Source organism: Maylandia zebra, linkage group LG3, assembly GCF_041146795.1.
Source record: "Maylandia zebra isolate NMK-2024a linkage group LG3, Mzebra_GT3a, whole genome shotgun sequence".
Lineage (NCBI taxonomy): Eukaryota > Metazoa > Chordata > Actinopteri > Cichliformes > Cichlidae > Maylandia > Maylandia zebra.
The window spans coordinates 17,853,312-17,876,055 of NC_135169.1; the positions used below are offsets into that span (position 1 = coordinate 17,853,312).

Sequence of the window (22,744 nt, forward strand, 5' to 3'; positions counted from 1 at the left end):
CGGAAACTTGCCAAACAATGATAATTTCAACATCATTGAAATGATGTTGATTAAATGTGCCCCTTTCTTCCTCCAGCCTTTCCTGCCTTAGACAATGTCACATAATGTAATAACTGAAATAAGAAGTAGAAAAGAATAATAATAATACTTAAGAGATTCACGTGAATAAAACGAGCCTATAGAGATTTTACCGAGTTGTTCTTGGCAAACAATATGTGCTTGGCACCACAGTGCATTTGAAATTCTGACTTGAAAATCTGCAAGATAAAAAAATTAAAATGTTGTCCATACATTTCTAAACATTCCAGGATCCATGTGTGTGGGTTTGTAGGTCTGGTCTTGCAGTCTCAGCTAACTGCTCTGTTGTTTTACCCCTGCCACTTCCTTTCTGTGCTCCACTCGTGTATTGAACCATGCAGTATGCTTGTTCATCTTAACTGATATGATGGCTGACAGAAGCTTCCATGTGATACTGAATCAGGTTATTGGCTGGTAGTTGGATGGCAGTGGTCTCTTCTGGGTATTCTTGGAGATCAGGACTGTCTGGCATGGTCTAATAGCAGTTCATTTATAGGCTAATAGGTTCATTTGTGCTGCCAGATGCTCTTGGAGTGCAGTCAGCTTCTTTAGCCAATAGGCATGAATCAGTTCAGGTCTCTGTGTTTATCACTGTCTATCAGTTTGATGTTCAGTGATCCACTAGCCAATAAAAATTGTTGTTATGTGTTCTGTCCTTCTCTCATATCCCTTTTCAGTATCCCTCCATCTCCAGCCTTGGTGGGGTTGGATCAGGAATCCTGTTCCCCTGCAACTCAGAGTACAGCTGGTTTGTTCTCCTGCCTTCCATCTCTCCAGCCTTGACTCTCAAGCTAAGACTCCCAAATGTGCAAAGACTCCCAAATCTCTGAGAGTCTTTGCTTGGCAGTCTCCAAGCCCTCACTTATGGATAGCCTGCTGCCAATAGTTATAAACACTGCCTTTATTTTGGCCAGTAGTGGGATCATTAGGCCTGTTCTAATCCCTTGTCCATGTCTATACTTTCTTAGTCCAGTAGTCCACTTCTCAACATTGTGTCCTGGTTCCTCAACACCTGACAGGGACCTGAGGTGACATCCAAGCCAGTATGGCTTTAGTTATCTCTCTCACTCATGTCTGACCTATACATAACAGGCTATGCTACCTTTAGTAGAAGGCCTCAGCATGGCTGTGGAGTGAAGGGAAAGCTACCAATAAAATAGGATCGTCAGTTCATGAGGTATTGTGGGTTGTTGTTGGGTTTTGTTTTGTGTTTTATTTTATTTTTTCAAATCTGAGCTGATTTTCTGACTACTTTGACCTCATGTTCAATAATAAACAAAACATTTATCTTGGCAAAACAGGTAAATAGATACAAAAAAACAAAAAAACGTACATAAATAAATCTCCCTTACCAAGAATGAGTAGAAAGTAAATTGTCTATCTAGGTCTGGAGAAAAAAAAAACATCTGTACATACTGCCATGTAGCACTATGTACATACGGATGCACATCCACAGTGAGTGAGCACAAGAGGACTGGAGGACAATGACAAAAAGTCTTTTGTAAAAATTTTATTTATCTATTTTGTTACTAACATTTATCGTATGTGTTTGTTTTTGTGCAAACAATGCACGGTGTTATATTAATTAAACTGTGCAGGGACCCTGCTGCTGGTGTGTGGATGAGTAGCTCCGGAGTGAATGGTTTTCAGCTGCATGTATAAACTATACTTTTTAACTATATTTTTCTTCTTTTTAACAAAAACACCTTTTGCTTATTATGAATGTTCAAAATAAAAATGTGTTGTTAATTCCTAAATTAATAATGCATCTATTTTACAAATATACACATGTTAAGTAAATCCCATTTCCAACTCCTGTTTTAGGACCTCCCCTTGTTGCTCAGCTTCCTCTCTCTGCTGTTCATCTGTTTCCTGCTGCTGGATTTCCGTTATTTTATCTTCAAACTTGAGAGAGAAGGAAATATAAGAAGAGAGGTTAATCTGTAATGAATGACTACATAAGTTACAGCTGAGTACATTTATTTGCACAGTAGTCTCCCCCTGCTGGTCATTATAATTAATATAAGTTGAACAAACTTTGCTTAATTGGCTTCACTTTTCACACCCAGAACATAATTTGTGATAAATCCATGTTATGATGCATATGATTACAAGATGTATAACATTTAACTTGACTGTAAGATTCAAAGATGAAAAACTACAGTGTAATACTGGGCTTTACAATAAAACAATACAGAGATAAACAGGTAATTTTATCGTTCTCATGGTCAATTCTAGGATGGTGTGATGGCCAAACCCATGGCCACACTCTAAAGTTGGTAACTTTTGTATTTTCATTCTTCATTTGAACATAGTAATACATTTTAGTTGCCAATAACTTCATTGATTGGTTTGGATACATCTGTTCTATTTGTAAGCGCGCACATTTAGTTCACTTATGTATTCATGCTACTTCATTTCTTTGCTTTCTGACTAACCTTTGTCTTTTTATTTCTTACCTGCCATCATCCCTGGGAGTTGCTGGACAAAAGATGGTAGCCAGGGTTTGAAACCATTAAATACAAAGGAAGATAATTGGACCACACCACCACTTCCTGCTGAAGGGGGAATGTGTGTTTTCTTTACTTTAAAAACAAAGTATTTGTATTTAATTAAATATTTGAGTTTAGGGTTTAATGGGGTTTTTTGATTTTCTTCTTTAGTGTTTAGTTTATTAACAAACTAGATTGTACTGCATTCGTGATTTATGATTGTGTTTTGTTTGTTACCCCTCATGTGTCACAATGGTCTGCTCAGCCATTATATATATACCCTTGTATGTCATTTCATGTTTAGGTCAATTATATATGTTTGGGCAGTCATTTGGTTTGTTAAGTTTGCAGTCTTTGCCTGAGTTCAGTTTTGTTTCTTTGACCTCTTTTATGAGCTCAACATTTATTAGTCTTGTAAATATAATTTTTGGGGGTTAAATAAATGGAAACTATATTTTTCTAATAATTCCTGGGCTCCTCCTGTTTTTCAACTCGGTCCATCACATGTGGTGTCAGGAGTGGGATCCTTCAGTTGAGGAGACAGGATTTTTTTTTTGCATTTTTCTGCCCTTTTTCCTCCCCTGACAAACTTTTGAGCCATGCAGAATGCTGTGCGCCAAAAGAGAGGAAATAAAATGGAGGCCAAAGAGGCCTTGCAGCAGCCAGAGAGGGAGAAGGAGATGGAAGAAGGAATTTCAGTTGTGGCTGGAGACACTGAAGGAGAGGATACCAGGGAGCCAACTCTGCTTGATATTGCTGGGATTCTTCAGGCTTTCATGGGACAACAGGAAGTTCGAGATAAAAAGCAGAGAGAGGATGCTGTACTGCAAGAACAGCGTTTTAAGAGTTTGCAACACCAGTTTCGGCTTTTGCAAATGGAAGTGCAGGCTAGAACCACCCCACTTCCAGAGCCCACATCAACTGATCCAGAGTCTGTTGAAACTCCAGCTGATTATCAGACACAAGCAACATCTCAGCATGAGGGTTCTGGCTCAGCCTCCATATTAACAGGTCAGTCTGTGCATATTCGTCATCCTAAACTGGAGAAACTAGCTGTTGAAGATGATGTTGAACATTTTCTGACCACTTTTGAGAGAATTGCAGCTGCTTGTCGCTGGCCAGAGTCAGACTGGATTTTTCACCTCATTCCTCTTCTCACTGGTAAGGCTCGAAGTGCCTATGTTAATATGGATGTGGACGATTCACTGCAATATGAGAAGGTAAAAGCTGCCATTTTGCAAAAATATGATATAAACCCAGAAACATAAAGGCAAAGATTTCGCTGTCTTGAAGTTTTTGATGAGAGTCCCAAGGAACTGTATGCAAGACTAAAAGAACTTTATGAGAAATGGATTCAGCCTAAGAACAGAACTATAAAAGAAGTTGGTGAAATTATTATCTTGGAGCAGTTTTTAAGAATGCTGTGTCCTGAGCTTCAGGTCTGGATTAAGGAGCATAATCCAAAGTCTGCTGCAGAGGCCGCCATCCTGGCTGATTTGTTTGTAGCTGCCCGAAGTAAGAGTCAGCCATGGAGCAACAGTGCATGGAAGGCTGCCGGAGATTCACGTCGGTCGCAACCCCCTCAGCATCCTCAGAGGTCAGCGACGGGTGTGGGTAAGCCCTTTACAAGGGAAAAGCAGCCTCTGAATACCTCGAAGCCAGTTAAAAGGCCACCAGTGTGCTACCTTTGTGGACAGGAAGGTCACACTAAGCCCATGTGTCCTAATAATCAAAGCAAATTATCTCAGATGTGTTTTGTGCCTCACCAGAATGTGGATATTAAATCTGAGAGAAAGCAGTCAAATAAAATCACCACAGTTAAGATTAATGGACAAGAAATTAATGCTTTAATAGACACTGGCAGCACACAGACTCTGGTACACAGGAAATATGTGTCAAAAGACTACACATGCCCCTCTGAAACCTTATCAGTTTGCTGTATACATGGTGATGAAAGACCATACCCTACTGCTGATCTGTTTATTGAAGTGCAGGGGACACCCTATCTGTTAAAGGTTGGTGTAGCTGATAATCTGCCCTATCCTGTAGTTCTTGGGGAGGATCTGCCAGTCATCTATGATTTGTTGAGAGAAGTGCAAGAGTGCAATGTTGCTATAACAAGGGCTCAAACTAAAAATCAGGATGAGCATTATGCAACCCTCAGTGCTTTACCCTTCTTTGAGGCTGAACTAGAGACAGATCCCGGGAAGTCTCGGAAGCCACGCAGTCAAAGAAGACGTGAAAAATTTCAACACACTGTTGGAAAGACATCAGTTCAGGCTGCTCCAGATATGCCTTTAGGTTTTTCAGTACCTACGAACATCAGACAAATGCAGCAGGCTGATCCAACTTTGTCTCCCATGTTGCTGAGGGCTAAGGAAAAGGACTCTGTTGAATCTGACATAAATAAAGAGCTGTACATTCTGCAAGATGGCATTTTATACCACCAGCACGGCCAGGTTAAACAGTTAGTGGTCCCTAAAGTAGCCCGTGAAACAGTGCTTACTTTGGGGCACTCCATTCCCTGGGCTGGCCACCTGGGGAAGCATAAAACCACCGCTCGCATCAAGCGATACTTTTTTCTGGCCTGGCTTGCGCTCAGATGTTGCTATGTTTTGCAGGAGTTGTCCTCAATGTCAGAAGACTTCGATTAGAGTCCCCACCAACGCACCACTCCAACCTCTCCCAATCATTGGTATACCATTTCAGCGTGTTGGCATGGACGTAGTTGGTCCTGTAGAAAAAAGTAAATCTGGAAATCGCTTTATGCTAGTCATTACAGACTATGCTACGAGGCATCCTGAAGTCTTTCCATTAAAAACTGTTAAAGCAAAAACTGTAGCTTCCTCATTGATTCAACTGTTCTCAAGGGTTGGATTCCCACAGGAGATTTTAACTGACCAGGGCACTAATTTTATGTCCACACTGTTGAAAGAGGTCTATAAGCTGTTAGGCATCAGGAGTATGCGGACAACCCCTTATCACCCACAGACAGATGGACTGACGGAGCGCTTCAACCAAACTCTCAAACAAATACTCCGAAAGTTTGTCAATGATACAGGGTCTGATTGGGACCAGTGGCTGCCATACCTCCTTTTTGCCTACAGGGAAGTTCCTCAAGCCTCCACTGGCTTCTCCCCATTTGAGCTTCTTTATGGCCATGAGGTGAGAGGCCCATTGACCCTGCTAAAGGACTCATGGGAGGGAGAGCAAGGTAAAGAGGAATCTGTCAATGTTATTTCATATGTCATTCATATGAGAGAAAAGCTTCAGCAGATGAGTGAACTGGCTCAGAGTCGTATGGCAGCTGCTCAGAGGCAACAAAAGACTTTGTTTGATAAAAAAGCTCGCCACCGGAGTTTTGTCCCTGGCCAGAAGGTTTTGGTAATGTTGCCAACTTCTGACAGCAAGTTGCTGGCAAAGTGGCAGGGACCCTTTGAAGTACAGAAGAAACTTGGACCTACTACCTACAAAGTTTCCACACCAGGTCTCCAGCGAGGGAGTAGAGTGCTCCATGTTAACCTTCTTAAGGAATGGATTCCACGCACTGAGAATAAAACGGAGGGTTTGCTTATTCACAGCGTGGATGAGGAGGAAGAAGTTAATGACTACTTGCCTTCAGTAACAGTCTCTGTCCTGGACCTGAGCCATCTCACCAGTGAGCAACAGTCTCAGGTAACACCTCTGATTAATTCAGACATATTTCAAAAGTACCCAGGTCGCACGAGTCTGGTGGAGCATGACATTGTTTTAAAACCTGATGCAGCTGTGAAGCGTATGAGTTACAGGATACCGGAACGCTTCCTGGTGGAGTTAAAGGAGGAGGTGGACCTCATGCTGTCTCTTGGAATCATTCAACCTTCAACAAGTGAGTGGTGCAACCCTGTTGTGTTGGCTCCGAAAAAGGATAGCACGATACGTTTTTGCATCGACTTCAGGTATCTCAATTCCATATCAAAATTTGACTCTTACCCGATGCCACGCATTGACGATCTCATTGAGCGTTTGGAGAAGGCAAAATATCTAACGACCATTGATCTCTCCAAGGGATACTGGCAAGTACCTCTCACTAAACAGTCTCAAGAGTTGACAGCATTCCGTACTCCGTGGGGTTTGTTCGAGTTCAGTCTTGCTATTTGGTTTGCATGGGGCCCCAGCAACATTTCAAAGGCTAATGGATAAGGTACTCTGTGGGCTCTCAGCATTCACCTGTGCGTACCTTGATGATGTTGTTGTTTTCAGTGGAACTTGGGAAGAGCATGTGGATCACCTAAGAATTGTGCTGGATCGGCTGTGTTCCGCAGGCCTTACCATCAATCCAGCAAAGTGTGCTCTTGCTAGGACTGAAGTCCAGTACCTCGGGTTTACTGTTGGAGGTGGTACAATTAAACCACAGGTTGACAAAATTAATGCAATTGCATCATGTCCTCTTCCACAAACCAGGAAACAGCTGTGATCCTTCCTCGGCATGGCTGCGTTCTACAACAGATTCATTCCCAACTTCTCAGCTAGAGCAGCCCCACTGACGGACAGGATTGGCTCAAGATGTCCCAATAAGATTCGGTGGACAGCTGAAGCTGTTGCAGCTTTCAAAGACCTTCGCCAGTCCCTGAGTAAGGACCCCGTTCTGCACTCACCAGATTTCACAAAAGACTTTACATTGCAGACTGATGCTTCTGAAAGGGGTTTGGGAGCAGTGCTTCTGCAGGGACCATCTGAAAGGGGTTTGGGAGCAGTGCTTCTGCAGGGACCACCAGAGGATCGACATCCTGTCGCCTACATCAGCTGTAAGCTGCTACCAAGGGAGAGCCGCTACGCAACGGTTGAGAAGGAAGCCTTGGCCATTAAATGGGCACTTGACTCTTTCATATATATTATTTGCTGGGAAGAGAATTCATCCTTCAAACTGACCACAAAGCCCAGCAGTGGCTGGAGAGAATGAAAGACACTAATGGGAGAATCACTAGGTGGTATCTGGCTATGCAGCCATACCGGTTTAAGGTTCACTGTATCCCTGGTAAAGACAACACCATTGCTGATTACCTCTCTCGCTGCCTGATGGAAGATCCAGAAGTGGGGGGTGTGTGTGATGGCCAAACCCACGGCCACACTCTAAAGTTGGTAACTTTTGTATTTTCATTCTTCATTTGAACATAGTAATACATTTTAGTTGCCAATAACTTCATTGATTGGTTTGGATACATCTGTTCTATTTGTAAGCACGCACATTTAGTTCACTTATGTATTCATGCTACTTCATTTCTTTGCTTTCTGACTAACCTTTGTCTTTTTATTTCTTACCTGCCATCATCCCTGGGAGTTGCTGGACAAAAGATGGTAGCCAGGGTTTGAAACCATTAAATACAAAGGAAGATAATTGGACCACACCACCACTTCCTGCTGAAGGGGGAATGTGTGTTTTCTTTACTTTAAAAACAAAGTATTTGTATTTAATTAAATATTTGAGTTTAGGGTTTAATGGGGTTTTTTGATTTTCTTCTTTAGTGTTTAGTTTATTAACAAACTAGATTGTACTGCATTCGTGATTTATGATTGTGTTTTGTTTGTTACCCCTCATGTGTCACAATGGTCTGCTCAGCCATTATATATATACCCTTGTATGTCATTTCATGTTTAGGTCAATTATATATGTTTGGGCAGTCATTTGGTTTGTTAAGTTTGCAGTCTTTGCCTGAGTTCAGTTTTGTTTCTTTGACCTCTTTTATGAGCTCAACATTTATTAGTCTTGTAAATATAATTTTTGGGGGTTAAATAAATGGAAACTATATTTTTCTAATAATTCCTGGGCTCCTCCTGTTCAACTCGGTCCATCACAGATGGTTTCATGACACTATCAATTCAAAATAAATGAATAAACTCTGAGTATAACTATAACTTTTAGATCACTCTCAATACGTATATGATAGTGGTATTTACTATGACAGACAAATAACTAAAACAAAATAGAACAAACAAAAAAATTAGAAGGAAATAAAAAAAAAAAAATGAGCTAGATCTCCTGCTACTGTTATGAGTGGCTGTGTGCAGGCAGGAATAGGACCCAAGGTGCAGACTCCGGAGACAATCGTGAGCTCAAAACAGCTTTAATGTTAAACTCAAAATATAACATAACTGGAAAAAAATCAAAATAAACTTAAACCGGAGGACTGACAGAACACACAGCTAGGTAAACAGTAGATCGCGACACAGACACAAAGAAACACAGGGCTTAAATACACAGAGGGAGCAATCAGGGAATGGGTAACAGGAGGGAAACACAGCTGGGGCAAATCAGGCCTAACGAGACAAGGGGAAGCAAAACCAGACACATTAACATCAGACATGGACTTTCAAAGTAAAACAGGAAACCCATAACACAGACTGAACAAAAGACACAGGCTCACACGCAGGCACTACAACAGAGGGAACAGAGACGTGGGACCAGGGCAGACAGACAAACACAGACACTGACTGGACACGGGGATATAGCAACTAAGGATACAAAGAGACGCGAACTAGACAAGGGGATACAGCTGACAGGGGAGACAGAGCAACTAGAGAAGACAGAGACATAAACCATAAGACAGAACTCAAAGAAACCAAAGACTAGAAATAATAAATAATAAACTCAAAAACCCTGGGTCAACGACCCAGGCATCCTAACAGCTACACGCAGGCACTTTTTATAGTATGCAAGCTGGCATGATTAAAAGGCCATTCTGACCCACAACCCTACTGTCTATGTCTAAGTAGTATAATATAAAAAAAAATGATGTAAAAATATAAAAGTAGTTAATAATAATGAATTGAACATACGTAAGTGGGGTGGGACCTACTATGTGTACAAATGACTGAGAGGCTGAAAAAAAGAGAAACAAAATTAAAAAAAAATGTACAAATATGTTACGTCCCCCCCACCATGGCGGAGGCAAAGGTAGGAAGGAGACAGCAACACTGGACAACCACAATCAATGAAGGAGGAAGACCACAGAACAGTTAAGTATCAGGCAGGATTTATTGGGTGCTTGCCTGGATAGTCAAACTTAACAACAGTAAAGAGGTGGGGGAGGAGGACTGAGCGGTTGATCCAAATCAAAGAAAGTAATAAAACAAAAAGAGGTCGGTAGCTTCCAGGGCCTAGCTTAACTGAAAGAAAAATGCAAAACAAAAGGCCTACCTAGCTACTCGATAAAAGTCAGTGAAAACATACAAGGGTGGCATCAACCGCATAACCTAGTGTGACTAACAGAGTAAAATCTACAACCAGTGTATAGGGTACCCCGGCTTACCTGTCCAGCCTCCCACCACACACAACATAAAGATGCCTGTTCGCAAATGTTTGTCAAAGCAGAAGCCAGCAGCCCCCAGCTGGCCAGGGAGCGGCTCATTTGTAGTGTTCCTTGGAGTGTGATTGGCCAACTGAGCCCAGACCAGCCAATAGACACCTGCCAATCAACTTCGAACTGGCCAATCAGAGGAGGCCTGACGCCTGAAAGATAAACAGAATACAAAACAGAGCACAAAAGCAAAGCCACACCCCTTGGCACGTAACACCCCCACCCTTCAAAAACCAAACTCAGGGTTTGGTGACCTCTCTAAACAGCACGGGAGAGTGCGTCTGCTACAATGTTTTCTGAACCTTTTTTGTGATGGATTTTGAGGGTATAATTCTGAATAATCAGTGACCAACGCATAAGCTGCTGGTTGTGATTATACATCTTGGAGAGGAAAACTAAAGGGTTGTGATCTGTGAATACTTGGACTGACCTCTGACCTGACTCTGTATAGACTTCAAAATGTTGCAAGGCCCACAACAAAGCAAGGGTCTCCTTTTCAATGGTAGAATACCTGAGCTGGTGTTTGTCAAACTTCCGAGAGAAGTAACTCACAGGATGGTCAATGCCCTGGGTATCCTCCTGGAGAAGCACCGCTCCCGCCCCAACTGCGCTGGCATCTATTTCCAGTTTGAATGGTAAAGAGAAGTTAGGAGCAGACAAAACAGGGGTGCAACAAAGTAAGCCCTTAAGGCTTTCGAAAGCCTGCTGACAACTCCCAGACCAAATAAACGGCTTTGAGGGGCTGGTTAAATCAGTGAGAGGGGCAGCAATAGAAGAGAAATTTTTACAAAACCGTCGGTAATATCCTATCATCCCAAGGAACCGCCGCAGTTCTCTCCTGGTGGTTGGTTGGGGGAACTCCCTAATCGCAATGACTTTGGCATCTGCAGGGCGCACTTGCCCTAGACCAACTTGCTGGCCAAGGTAGAGGACACTGCCTCTAGCGAAATCACATTTGGCAAGGTTCAAAGTGAGAGACGCACTGTCTAGGCTAATGAAGACTTTTTTTAATGTAGCTATGTGGGTGGACCAGTCACTGCTATACACAACAATGTCATCTAAGTATGCTCGGCAGTTAGGGATGTTTCCCAACACTTTGTTAACCAGTCTCTGAAACGTTGCAGGGGCATTGCACATGCCAAAAGGCATAACCGTATACTGCAGGAAGTGGTCAGGGGTGACAAAAGCTGAAATCTCAGACGCTTGCTGTGTCAAAGGCACTTGCCAATACCCTTTTAACATATCGAGTTTAGTGATGTATTTTGCAGGCCCTATTTCATCAATGCAGTCATCGATAAGGGGTAAGGGATGTGCATCGGGTACAGTGACAGAGTTCACCTTTCGGAAGTCCGTACAGAATCTTGGGCTTCCATCTGACTTAGTGTCTAAGAGACATGGTGAACTCCAAGAGCTGGAGCTTGGCACTGCCAATCCATTCTGAAGAAGATACTCAACTTCCTGTTTTATGATTTCCCTCTTTGCAGGACTAACCCGATAAGCGCGCTGTTTGATTGGTGTAGGGTTAGTGAGCACCACATCATGTTTTATGACAGTGGTTTGAGACGGGATATCACTGAACAGAGATGGGAATCCCGATATGAGTGTTATAATATCATTGCTCTGTTCAGCAGGAAGGTGGGACAGGTATTGTGTTAGGGTTGACAATATCACAGAATTACCTAGTCGAGCACTTTGAGGCTCAGCACCTCGTAACACCAACCCATCTTCATCTGGAGTAATCTCCACCTTGGTCACCGAAGCCATCGGAGACGTAACCACTTGCTCTTGGACCACAGATGGCACAGCTGAAGGTTCACGAGAGTTGTACAGCTTCATCATGTTGACATGACACACCCGAGTGGGACGTCTGCGATCCGGGGTCTGAATAATGTAGTTAGTCTTGCTGAGTTTTCTCTCTACAACATAAGGACCAGAGAACCTAACGGAGAGAGAGGAGCCGGGCACCGGAAGGAGAAGGAGCACTCTGTCACCTGGCAGAAATGAACGGTCAACAGCCCGCTGATCAAAGTGTCTCTTCATTTTCGCTTGTGACGTGGCTAATACGTTCCTGGTTAAGGAATAAGCCCTCTTCAACCTGTCATTCAGTGTCTTGACGTACTCTGGAAGGCTTTTGGTGTTGTCAACCGGTGTAGCCAGCCTCTCTTTAAAAACCTTCAAAGGACCCCTCATCTCACGCCCAAACACAAGCTCACTGGGACTAAATCCCAGAGATTCTTGGGTTGCTTCCCGACAGGCAAATAAAACAAGTGGAACACTTTCATCCCAGTCCCGTTGGGAACTATAACAGTGTTTCCTTAACATAGACTTCAAAGTCTGATGAAACCTCTCTAGTGCCCCCTGACTTTCAGGATGGTAAGAACTCGAGGTTATGTGTTCAATGCCTAATGTTTTCAGGGCTTGGGCAAACACTCTAGACTTAAAGTTAGTGCCTTGGTCTGTTTGCACAACCTTAGGCAGACCAAAGGTTGAAAAGAATCTCAACAGTGCTTTGACAACAATCTGAGCTGTTATTCTCCGTAGTGGGATTGCCTCGGGAAACCTGGTCGAAACGCACATGATCGTCAACAGAAACTGGTTTCCAGTTTTAGCTTTAGGTAGAGGCCCCACACAGTCAACAATCACTTTTTGAAATGGCTCCTCTACTACTGGGATAGGACAGAGAGGAGCGGGGGGGATTACTTGGTTTGGCTTGCCGGTCATTTGGCATACATGGCAAGTACGGCAGTATTGAACAACATCAGATTTCAGTCCGGGCCAGAAGAAATGTTTCAGAATTCTGGTGTATGTTTTATTAACCCCCAAATGTCCTGACCATGGGTGGTCATGTGCTAAGGACAGTACCTGGGTACGATAAGCAGTAGGTACTACCACCTGATATACTGCAGACCAGTCAGCGTCTTCCGAGACCTCACTTGTCCATCTACGCATCAGAAGACCTTTGTCAGAGAAGTAAGCCAGCTTTTTCCCTTTGGCATCCTGTTGACTGAGAGTGGAGGAATGACACTTGGACAGGGTTACATCATTTTTCTGTGCAATAATGAACTCCTCTCGGGAGACTGGCAAATCCAGAACTGGTTGTGTTTTGTCAGCAGGTGGAACTGTGGCCTGAACCTTAGATCCAGAGGTAAAGTTAATCACATCACCAACGGGATCTGACCTCATAAAGGAATCGGCCAAGTCAGGACCATACTTTTTTGTCTGGGCCCTCGTAACTACACAAGCTGGAAAGATGGCAAGCTGGTCTTGGGCTGAGTCAGAATCCCGGCTCAGCTCGGGTCTGTCTAACACCTCAGGAATGGGTATGACCTTGCCTCCAGCAAGGTCATTACCTAGGATGAAGTCAATGCCTGGTATGGGCAACGCAGAACGAATAGCCACTTTAACAACTCCGCTGACTAATGAAGACTGAATGTGAATAGTGTGCAAAGGGGCAGATACAAATCCGAGTTCTACTCCCTGGACAATAACACTGGACTGGCAAAATGACTCCTCAGAAAACGGTAAGACGTTTTCTCTAATGATGGACTGAGAGGCCCCTGTATCTCTCAGTATTTTTACTGGTTGTTGATCATTTGGATTCCCAGTCAGCGAAACCACTCCCTCTAGAATGAATGGTTTGAAACAGGGGTCAGGGTGGTTAGTGTTTGGTTGAAATGCCCTCCCAGTCTCTGTGGCTTTAATCAATCCCACCCCTTTTGGTTGTGAGGATAGTTGCTGTTTACGCTTTAATGCCTGACATTCTGCGATGAGATGACCCCTCTTGTGGCAATAAAAGCATTCACGCTCACCGTGGGGAGGCGAGGGCACCCTCACTGGCCTCACTGGCCTCGCAGCAGCGCAACTAGACTCAAGCCGTGCTGAGCGCATGGCTGTGGGCCTATCTGGATGGGAAACAGGGGTAAAAACATTCTTATGAGTTAGCACAAACTCATCGGCCAACACAGCTGCTTTGGACATGGACGTCACCTTCTGTTCGTTTAAGAACATTATGAGCCTCTCAGGTAATGAATTTTTAAAATCCTCCAGTAGCATTAACTCACGCAGCGACTCATACTCATCCCCAACTCTGTTAGCAGCGCACCATTTATCAAAAAGAGCCCCTTTTTCATGTGCAAACTCCACATATGTTTGACTGCTGGACTTCTTATGGTTTCTAAATTTCTGCCTGTAGGCCTCAGGTACCAGTTCGTAGGCACGTACAATTGTTTCCTTCAACACGTCGTATTTCATGCTTTGCTCTAGCGAAAGTGAAGCTACTACCTCCTGAGCTTTGCCCACTAATTTACACTGAAGTAATATGGGCCACATGTCTCTTGGCCATTTCAGAGCAGTAGCCACCTTTTCAAAAGCGTTGAAGTACGAATCTACCTCAGTCTCACGAAAGGTAGGTACTAGGGCAATATGTTTGCTAACGTTAAAACTTTCCGGGGAGACTTTCGGGATTTCTTTAGTGGCATCTGTTTTCTGTCCTGATGACACCCTCAGTGCTTCTACTTCAAGCTGCTTTAACCTGACTTCTTTTTCAGCTTCTATCTCCAGCCTACGGACCTCCAGCCGGAGATCATAATCCGCTTTACGCACCTTATCCTTCTCTTGTGCCTCCAACTGTAAACGCAGTAAGCGAACCTTAAGCTTTGCATCACTGCTAGATGATTGGGATTCTGGAGTGAAAGGCTTAAAGCGAGGCAGAGTTTGGGGAGCCGCATCAGAGTTAACTTGGGCACCCGGAGGTGTAGCAGGCAGCGCTTGCTCATCAGTTCTCTCTGGAGAAGCTAGATCAGCAGAGGCACCAGGGGAAACTGAAGGGTCCTGAGAAGGCACCCCAGCTGGAACAGGGCTGATTAAAATCCCCAACTCGAATAATCCCTCCAACAAAGCCTGCTTAATATCCTTCTTCACTCCATACTTTGGTACGGCAAGGTTATACTGGGCAGCAATACTCAACAGGTCGTCTTTGCGACACAAGTCAACTTGGTCAACGCTAGGGTGACTAACAAAACCAGGCAGGTCGAAACTCATCTCCGGCTGATACTATGAAACGTAGACACCCTAAAATCACGGCACCGTCCTCATTAATACAGGTTGTCCACCACATACAACAATCCCGGACGAGCCCCCACTTGTGTTACGTCCCCCCCACCATGGCGGAGGCAAAGGTAGGAAGGAGACAGCAACACTGGACAACCACAATCAATGAAGGAGGAAGACCACAGAACAGTTAAGTATCAGGCAGGATTTATTGGGTGCTTGCCTGGATAGTCAAACTTAACAACAGTAAAGAGGTGGGGGAGGAGGACTGAGCGGTTGATCCAAATCAAAGAAAGTAATAAAACAAAAAGAGGTCGGTAGCTTCCAGGGCCTAGCTTAACTGAAAGAAAAATGCAAAACAAAAGGCCTACCTAGCTACTCGATAAAAGTCAGTGAAAACATACAAGGGTGGCATCAACCGCATAACCTAGTGTGACTAACAGAGTAAAATCTACAACCAGTGTATAGGGTACCCCGGCTTACCTGTCCAGCCTCCCACCACACACAACATAAAGATGCCTGTTCGCAAATGTTTGTCAAAGCAGAAGCCAGCAGCCCCCAGCTGGCCAGGGAGCGGCTCATTTGTAGTGTTCCTTGGAGTGTGATTGGCCAACTGAGCCCAGACCAGCCAATAGACACCTGCCAATCAACTTCGAACTGGCCAATCAGAGGAGGCCTGACGCCTGAAAGATAAACAGAATACAAAACAGAGCACAAAAGCAAAGCCACACCCCTTGGCACGTAACAAATATAAAACCAATATATTTCCATGCACTTAAACAGAGAATAACTAAAATCACATTAAAGATAGTTTGATGAACTCCTAATTTGAAATTTTTGTTATTTGAATACATTTGTCTTTCAGTGAAAAATCAGTAATGAAGACCTTGGTGAATGCATCTAAATGAAAGATACAAACCTTTATGTCTTTGGTCTCAAGCTCCTTCATTCAGGAAGGACATCAGGACATCTGCTTCTATTTCCCACGCTTTAATTTAGCTACTTCTTCATTTAACTGGGAGGGGAAGGTAAAATGGTACATTTGCATACAACATGATTACATACTGTGATGAGAAAAAACGCGTGTCAACTTTTTATTTATGTATAGAAATATTAGACATTAAGTCTAAGGAACAAAATATGAACCTCTTTCTTGTCGGCTTCGAGCTTCACATTTATGGTCTGCAGCTCCTTCACATCTTGTTCTCTTCTATTTTTTTCAGCACGGACCTCCAAGAGTTCAGCCTCTAGATCGTTGACCTTGGAGAAAAGGAAAACAGAGTCATTCTTAATAAAAGAGAAAAGCTTCTGTTAGGTACTGCATAGGTTATCTATTTGTTCAGTTCAACTATGATAGGGAAAATATTTACAAACCAAAATGATGGAATAAAGCTGTTATTGCGTTCAGATTTTAGACAAAATTGCAGTGGCCATCAAAAAAATAATAACAATAAAGGACAATGTCAACATTAAAAATATCAACATTAATTTTAAAAACAAAATATGTGGCGAACAGAGATCATTGGTTCCAGAGAGAAATTATAACAGATTAATAAAGCATGAGTTAACACAGAATCAATATAACAGAATATATGGTGTAATGGGCTAATGGAATAATAATTAAAACTGAAAAAACTGAAGTAAAAAACCTTTGTACTGTTGGTTTCAAGCCCTTTCTTCAGTGTCTCTACAGTTATCTCAGCATCCTTCTTCTTCTGCTGCTGTTCCCTGAGCTGATTTCGAACTTCAGCTAGTTCATCATTCAGCTGGGAGGAGAGGGAAAATGGTAGAGATACATTTGCACACAACATAATTACAGAAGAAAATGCATGTCAACTTTTTATTGTGCATTCGAATATTAGACATTAAGTCTAAGGAACAAAATATGAACCTCTTTCTTCTCGGCTTCAAGCTTCCTATTTATGGTCTGCAGCTCCTTCTCATCTTGTTCTCTTCTATTTTTCTCGGCACGGAGCTTCGAGAGTTCAGCCTCTTTTTCTTTTAACTCAGGGGAAAGAGAAACATTGAACACATTTAACTAAACAAATCAAATATTAAATATTTAACCTGATTATTTTAGTTTATGTAATTATTTTAAACATCAGTAATTATCTTCAAAAAAGGACATTGAATAGAGAGAAACTGCAACTAAAATATATTATCTTCAAAAATGTTGGTATTTGAAGTAAAATTCAAACCTGAATGTATAAAATAAAAGATATAAGGTAATAGGTTAATGTAATAATAAAAAGAAAAATGAAAATGAAGTTACCTCTTTATCTTTGGTCTCCACCTTTGTTTTCAGGGATTGCACGTCCATCTCAATATCCCTCCTCTTCTGCTCCTCTTTATTAAGTAGACGTTGTAGTTTTGATACTTCCTCATTCAGCTGAGTAAGAAAAAGATTTATGCTGTGGTGGTTTCAGGTTGTTTAATGCTTTGAAATAAATGTTTTAACCACTATCTGCTGTGTGTGTCCTGTGAGTAAGAGTACTCACTTTGAATGATTCTAAGTAACCTCAAAATCATGTACCTCTTTATTCTTGTCCTCAATCTTCAGCTTCATGGTTTGCAGTTCCTTTTCATTTTCTGTGCTCCTATTTTTCTCAGCACGGAGCTTCATGACTTCATCTGCTTTGTCTTTTAACTTGGGCAAAGGGAAACATTATTTCAAAATGAGAAATCACTTTACAGTTGAGTTGACTGTTAATTGAAGTGAAGAAAGCTCTCTGAAAGCCAGGTGGTTGGTGAACAAGCATTCATGTTGATGCTATAGCAACTGGCAACAATCTTAGCACTAGAAAATAGCTAAATGTTGTTCATTCTAGTCCTCCTTTAGAAGGAGGTTGATGGGGTCATATAAAAATATTCAGTGCATTGAAATATAACTTGATATCAAACTGAATGTACAGAGGTAAAGGAAATAAAAGACAATAACCTCTGATTTGCTGTCCTCGAGCTCTGTCTTCAGGGTCTGCAGGTCTTTCTGCAACGATTCATTCTTAGAAAAGAGTGATTGGACCCTAAGTCTACATTTTCCTCCAACTGAAAAATACATGAATAACCATGTTGTTGTATTAAGTTTAAATGTATTTCTGCTGTGTCTGTAATACCAGGGTCACCTAAAGATCTTGACCTTTCCCTACAACGCACCTTCAGATTACATGATTTGGTTCTAGAAATGTATAAAATGTTTATTAATTTATGTAGAGATTTGTTTACTTTGCCTTCCAACTGAAGAGACAGTAAACATTGCTGCGTATCCTCACTCTGCTTTTAACAAAGGCTTCATTCTTTAAGTGGTTTTGCCTCCCCATCATATAAGTCCCTTGAGATGACTTCTGTTGTGATCTGACACAAACTTAATGGAACAGTGGTGACATTGTACAAGAAGGTTTGTGTATGTATTTGACAGAGGTGGGACCAAGTCATTGTTTTGCAAGTCTCAAGTAAGTCTCAAGTCTTTATCCTCAAGTCTCAAGTCAAGTCTCAAGTAATGTCAGGCAAGTCAGAGTCGAGTCTCAAGTCACTGGTGTAAAAGTCCGAGTCAAGTCACAAGTCTGAAATTTTGAATTTCAAGTCCTTTCGAGTCATTCAAAAAAACGAAAAAAAGCATGTTGCAGTTATGTGCTAAATGTAAATATTAGACCATGTAATTTTTAAATCTGTGTTTTTCTCAACACATGACAAAATAGTGAACTTAGAAAATATACACAAATTGTGAAATTGCACCTCTTTAGAATGCAGCTCAATTAAACCTAGCTCCAAGAATAATTTTCACCGACAGTTCTGAGATAAGCTGCATGTTATTCTTGGATGCGGTTGTAGGACCGGCTTTAAAATCGCATGACAAAAATATCATGCACATTAAAAAAAAACTGCATCACCAACGTAGCCTGGAAAACATTTGCTAGTTAGATGAAGTCAGCTATCTCATCGTAGCATATTTATATGCATATTTATAATCATACGGTTCTTGGAGTGAGCGCATACACTCATGAAGTTTAGTAACTTCCGGTCACTGCAACAAGCCCAGGTACAGTTTACCGACGGATGGGTGCAGGACCTTGAAATGCACCGTGTAGAAAGTAAAGACCATCGTACGTATCATAAGTTTACCAGTCTCACAAATCGTCTTCATGAATACACATTCATTAACCGTTTATTAATAGGACCTTTGAGCTCAACGATAATTAATTAGTAGTGGAAATAATTTCTGGTAGCATCACAGAAATGTAGCAGTGACAATAATACTGTATGCTGTAATCGTACTGGGCAATTAGTGATACAAAAAACCTGTTTTATCCTGTGAATAAAAGTATATGTTTTGTCAATGTACCATAATAACAGAAGCGAAACACAATATTGTGTCAGGATAATTCACTATTTATGCACAATAAATAAAGGAGCATAGCGCGACAATTTCTGTTCAGCGCCAGACTTGCTTGTAACCTACATCAACAATTATGTTATGATAAAATACGTAATAACTACAACAGCAGACTGACCTTCATGTAAATGCTTGGAGCAGACTAACCTGTGAGCTGGAGTGTTCTGGGACGTTATATTTGGTCTTAGAATGGCTGCAATCCAGACCATCCGTCGCATCTTTGTTACTTCGGAAACATGGCTCGAACAATTTCTCTTCAACGACGTAATCCGATAACAACCGATCTCTTTACTCGTCAGCTTCCCGTGGCTGTCATGCGACCGGCTATTGCAGTTAATAATACAACAGCTTCTTGACATTTTTGTGTTTCTTTTTATCGCTGTATAACTGATTTTAATTGAAAGCCTGCGTGCGCTAGTACCGCTTGCCACGAGTTCCCAGAATCCTTTGCGGTTCTACCCGTGAATAACGTCACATTTTCAATCTCTTTATAATATGCATGTTAAATTTTATATTTGGGGTAAAATATCAAGTCTTTTCAAGTAAACCGGTTCAAGTCCAATTCAAGTCCCAGGTCATTGGTGTAAAAGTCCAAGTCTTAGAATGTTTTTTCAAGTCAAGTCTAAAGTCATAAAATTAATGACTCGAGTCTGACTCGAGTCCAAGTCATGTGACTCGAGTCCACACCTCTGGTATTTGAGATTTACTTTCTCCATCCTTTTGATAGCAGAGGTAAGCTTGGTGAACTTCCGTTGTGACCCCTACCCCTTAAGTGTGTCATTTCTCAGCCACTGAAGTCTCTCCAGCTAACAAAAGTGGAGAGGATCAATATTACTTTAGTCATACTGGTTATCCCAGAGCTTAGCTTAATAGCTACATATAAATGGGGGAAGAGTTGCCAATCTGTCTCAGGTCAAAAATGAAGAGAGCAGTGACATATTATCACATCCATCCATCTTCATCTGCTCATCCAGGCTTGTAGAATGGGGGCAGCAGTGTAAGCAAGAAAGCCAAGAACTCCGTCTTCCCAGCTCCCTGCTTCAGCTCTGGGGAACATCAAGCAGCTCCCAAGCTGGTAGAGACATGTAGTCTTTCCACTGTGTCCTGGATCTGCCCTGGGCACTCCAGATCAGAACAATGCTTTAATTTGTTATATAGAGTTACCTCATTTTTGAGCACCTCAGTCTCCTCATCCTTCCTCTTGAGTTCAGCTTGTGTCTTCTGTGTTTAAAAAGATCAGGAGCTCAGTACATACATGTCGTGGAAGTTGTTTCAGTTTATGCAAGTGGATTTTTTATGCTTTTTTAATGGTTTGCTTTTAGTGTACATACTATTTTAAATGTTTTCATCAGTGCACCTTTACTTTTGTTTAGATTTGTACACACAAATGTGGCACCAGTGGCACTAAAGAGAGAGTGAAACAAGCTGTCAAAAGTCAACAAAGCAAAAACTTGTGTTTGCCTTACAACAGAGTCTCAATGTGATGGTTGGTAATTTTATTGTGGTATCTATTTCTACATTTTTCTAAGTGTGTCCTACTATCATGCCTTTACTCACAGCCATGACTGTCATTCATATTTACACCATTTATAATTCGTTTTTAGTGTAGTAGGTTAATTTCTCTCTCCTCCCCCCTGTCTTTGTGCTTCTGATTCATCTCTGACTGAACCTTGTTGTTCAGGTTAGACTTCCTTCTAACACGCAATTCTCTTTGTTTCTTTCTTCATCTGACGTAGACAGAAGAAATGTCCATTGTTTACTTATATGTTTGGTTTCATTGTTTTTCTTCAGCTCAAAGCCTCAGTTGAATTTCTGTCAGCTGTCTTATTTTCATTTTTGCTCTCTCAAAAAACAACACCTAAGTTGGTAATCATCAATTAGTGTTTAGTTTGTGAAAAAGTGAAAAAGGAATTTGTGATTTACTGTTTTTATTTTGTTTACCTTGTATTTGACAAGAAGAACGGCCCCCGAGACAACAGTACAGACAACACCGATGCAGATGACCGGAGAAGAAGTCAAATTCTCTGAAGTGAATAATTAAAGAAAATACTGAAAATAAAATAACTGTAATAATAATAATAATAATAATAATCTCCAATGTCAAAAACAAAAAGGTTTCTTCCAACTGCCAGTAAAAAATAGTAAGTGAAGAAAAGCAGAGTTTTCTGAAGTATTTTTATACACATTTAAACAAGTACTGAGCTTTACATTTGAATACAGTTGTGTCAGGTTACCTGGGCTGACTGAGAATCCAAACCAGCTTTTCAGGCTCATTTTGTTCTGTAGAACGAGAAGGAAATCGTCACACTAAAGAGATATACTTCTGCATTCATGTTGTGCTAAAAAAATGTAGATGTTTAAAAACAGCATCCTATCTCAACTTGATGATCTATCAACACTCAACTATAATCAGAATAAATGATTTTATCTATTTTGACTCAAAAAAAGGTAAGAGTTCATGTTAATTAAGTCGTAATTATTTGTTATGCTTAAACTGTTTCTTCTCTGTAGATGGCCTTCATTGCACACACACTGTGTAATGTACAGAATAGAGGGATAATAACTATTACAATGAAGCTTGTTGTAAATTGCCTCACAAATAAACAAATACACCTTAAATCACCACAGAATTTGCAAATGAGAACTAAAGTTTTACATTTTTGAGGCTAAAAGTTTAACAGTTTAAAGCTGTCAGTTAGAACCACAGAGACACACATTATGTTTCTATTATACAGTAAATTAAACAAACAACCAAACATAAAGTATTTACCTCAAATATGAAACTGATGCATCTGCTTCCTTGCAGTGAGTGAGGCTGTGCAGCATGACTCCTTCAGCACTGGTTAAAGGAAACACTCACCTGCAGTAACAGGAGGCGTGGTTTCTTCAGAAGTCTGATGAGAAAAGAATTTGTGCCTGTCAGAGAAACAATCAGTTCATCTGAGTGTGCGCATGTTAAAAGGAAACTTCAATAAATGCTTGTAATGCCAATGATATGGTCTGGTTGAGCAACTATTACAAACTTAAGGCCTTGACCTTTGACCGTGCTATAATGAAATGTTTTCTTGTGTGTCCATACTTTGTTTTGTTTGTGCACACAAACATGTCTCCAGGACAAACAAAAACTAACAAAACAAAAACTAACAAAACAAAGTTAATATGTGGCAAAAAGCTGTTGTTAGAATTTATTTAATATTAATTTCTACTATCAGCTGATGTTTGCTGGAGCCACAGCTGTAAACCTGCTGGTCATGATGTCGGTTTGGATATGTGGTGAGAGGGAAACATGAAGATGAAACCAGGAGATGTCCTTACTGTGTTATCAGAGCTGAACAGGTGATTGATTGATTGATTGATTGATTGGTAATTTATTTCAACATGTGAACAATATACAAGTA

The 22,744-nt window shown here is 41.4% G+C and overlaps 1 protein-coding gene across 1 annotated transcript; it reads right to left on the reverse strand.

The window, feature by feature from the left end:
• Nucleotides 1-1,580: 1,580 nt before the first annotated feature.
• LOC143415017 (uncharacterized) lies at nt 1,581-22,164 on the reverse strand. The gene is made up of 12 exons (XM_076880316.1): nt 22,117-22,164; nt 21,581-21,626; nt 21,288-21,370; nt 20,511-20,567; nt 17,895-17,942; nt 17,490-17,603; nt 17,229-17,345; nt 16,848-16,961; nt 16,606-16,722; nt 16,103-16,216; nt 15,876-15,971; nt 1,581-1,983 (listed from the first exon to the last, which is right to left on the reverse strand). Exons 2-11 carry the CDS (start codon nt 21,618-21,620, stop codon nt 15,933-15,935), a joined length of 843 nt encoding a protein of 280 aa, XP_076736431.1. The 5' UTR covers nt 21,621-21,626; nt 22,117-22,164; the 3' UTR covers nt 1,581-1,983; nt 15,876-15,932.
• Between the last annotated feature and the right edge of the window lie 580 nt (nt 22,165-22,744).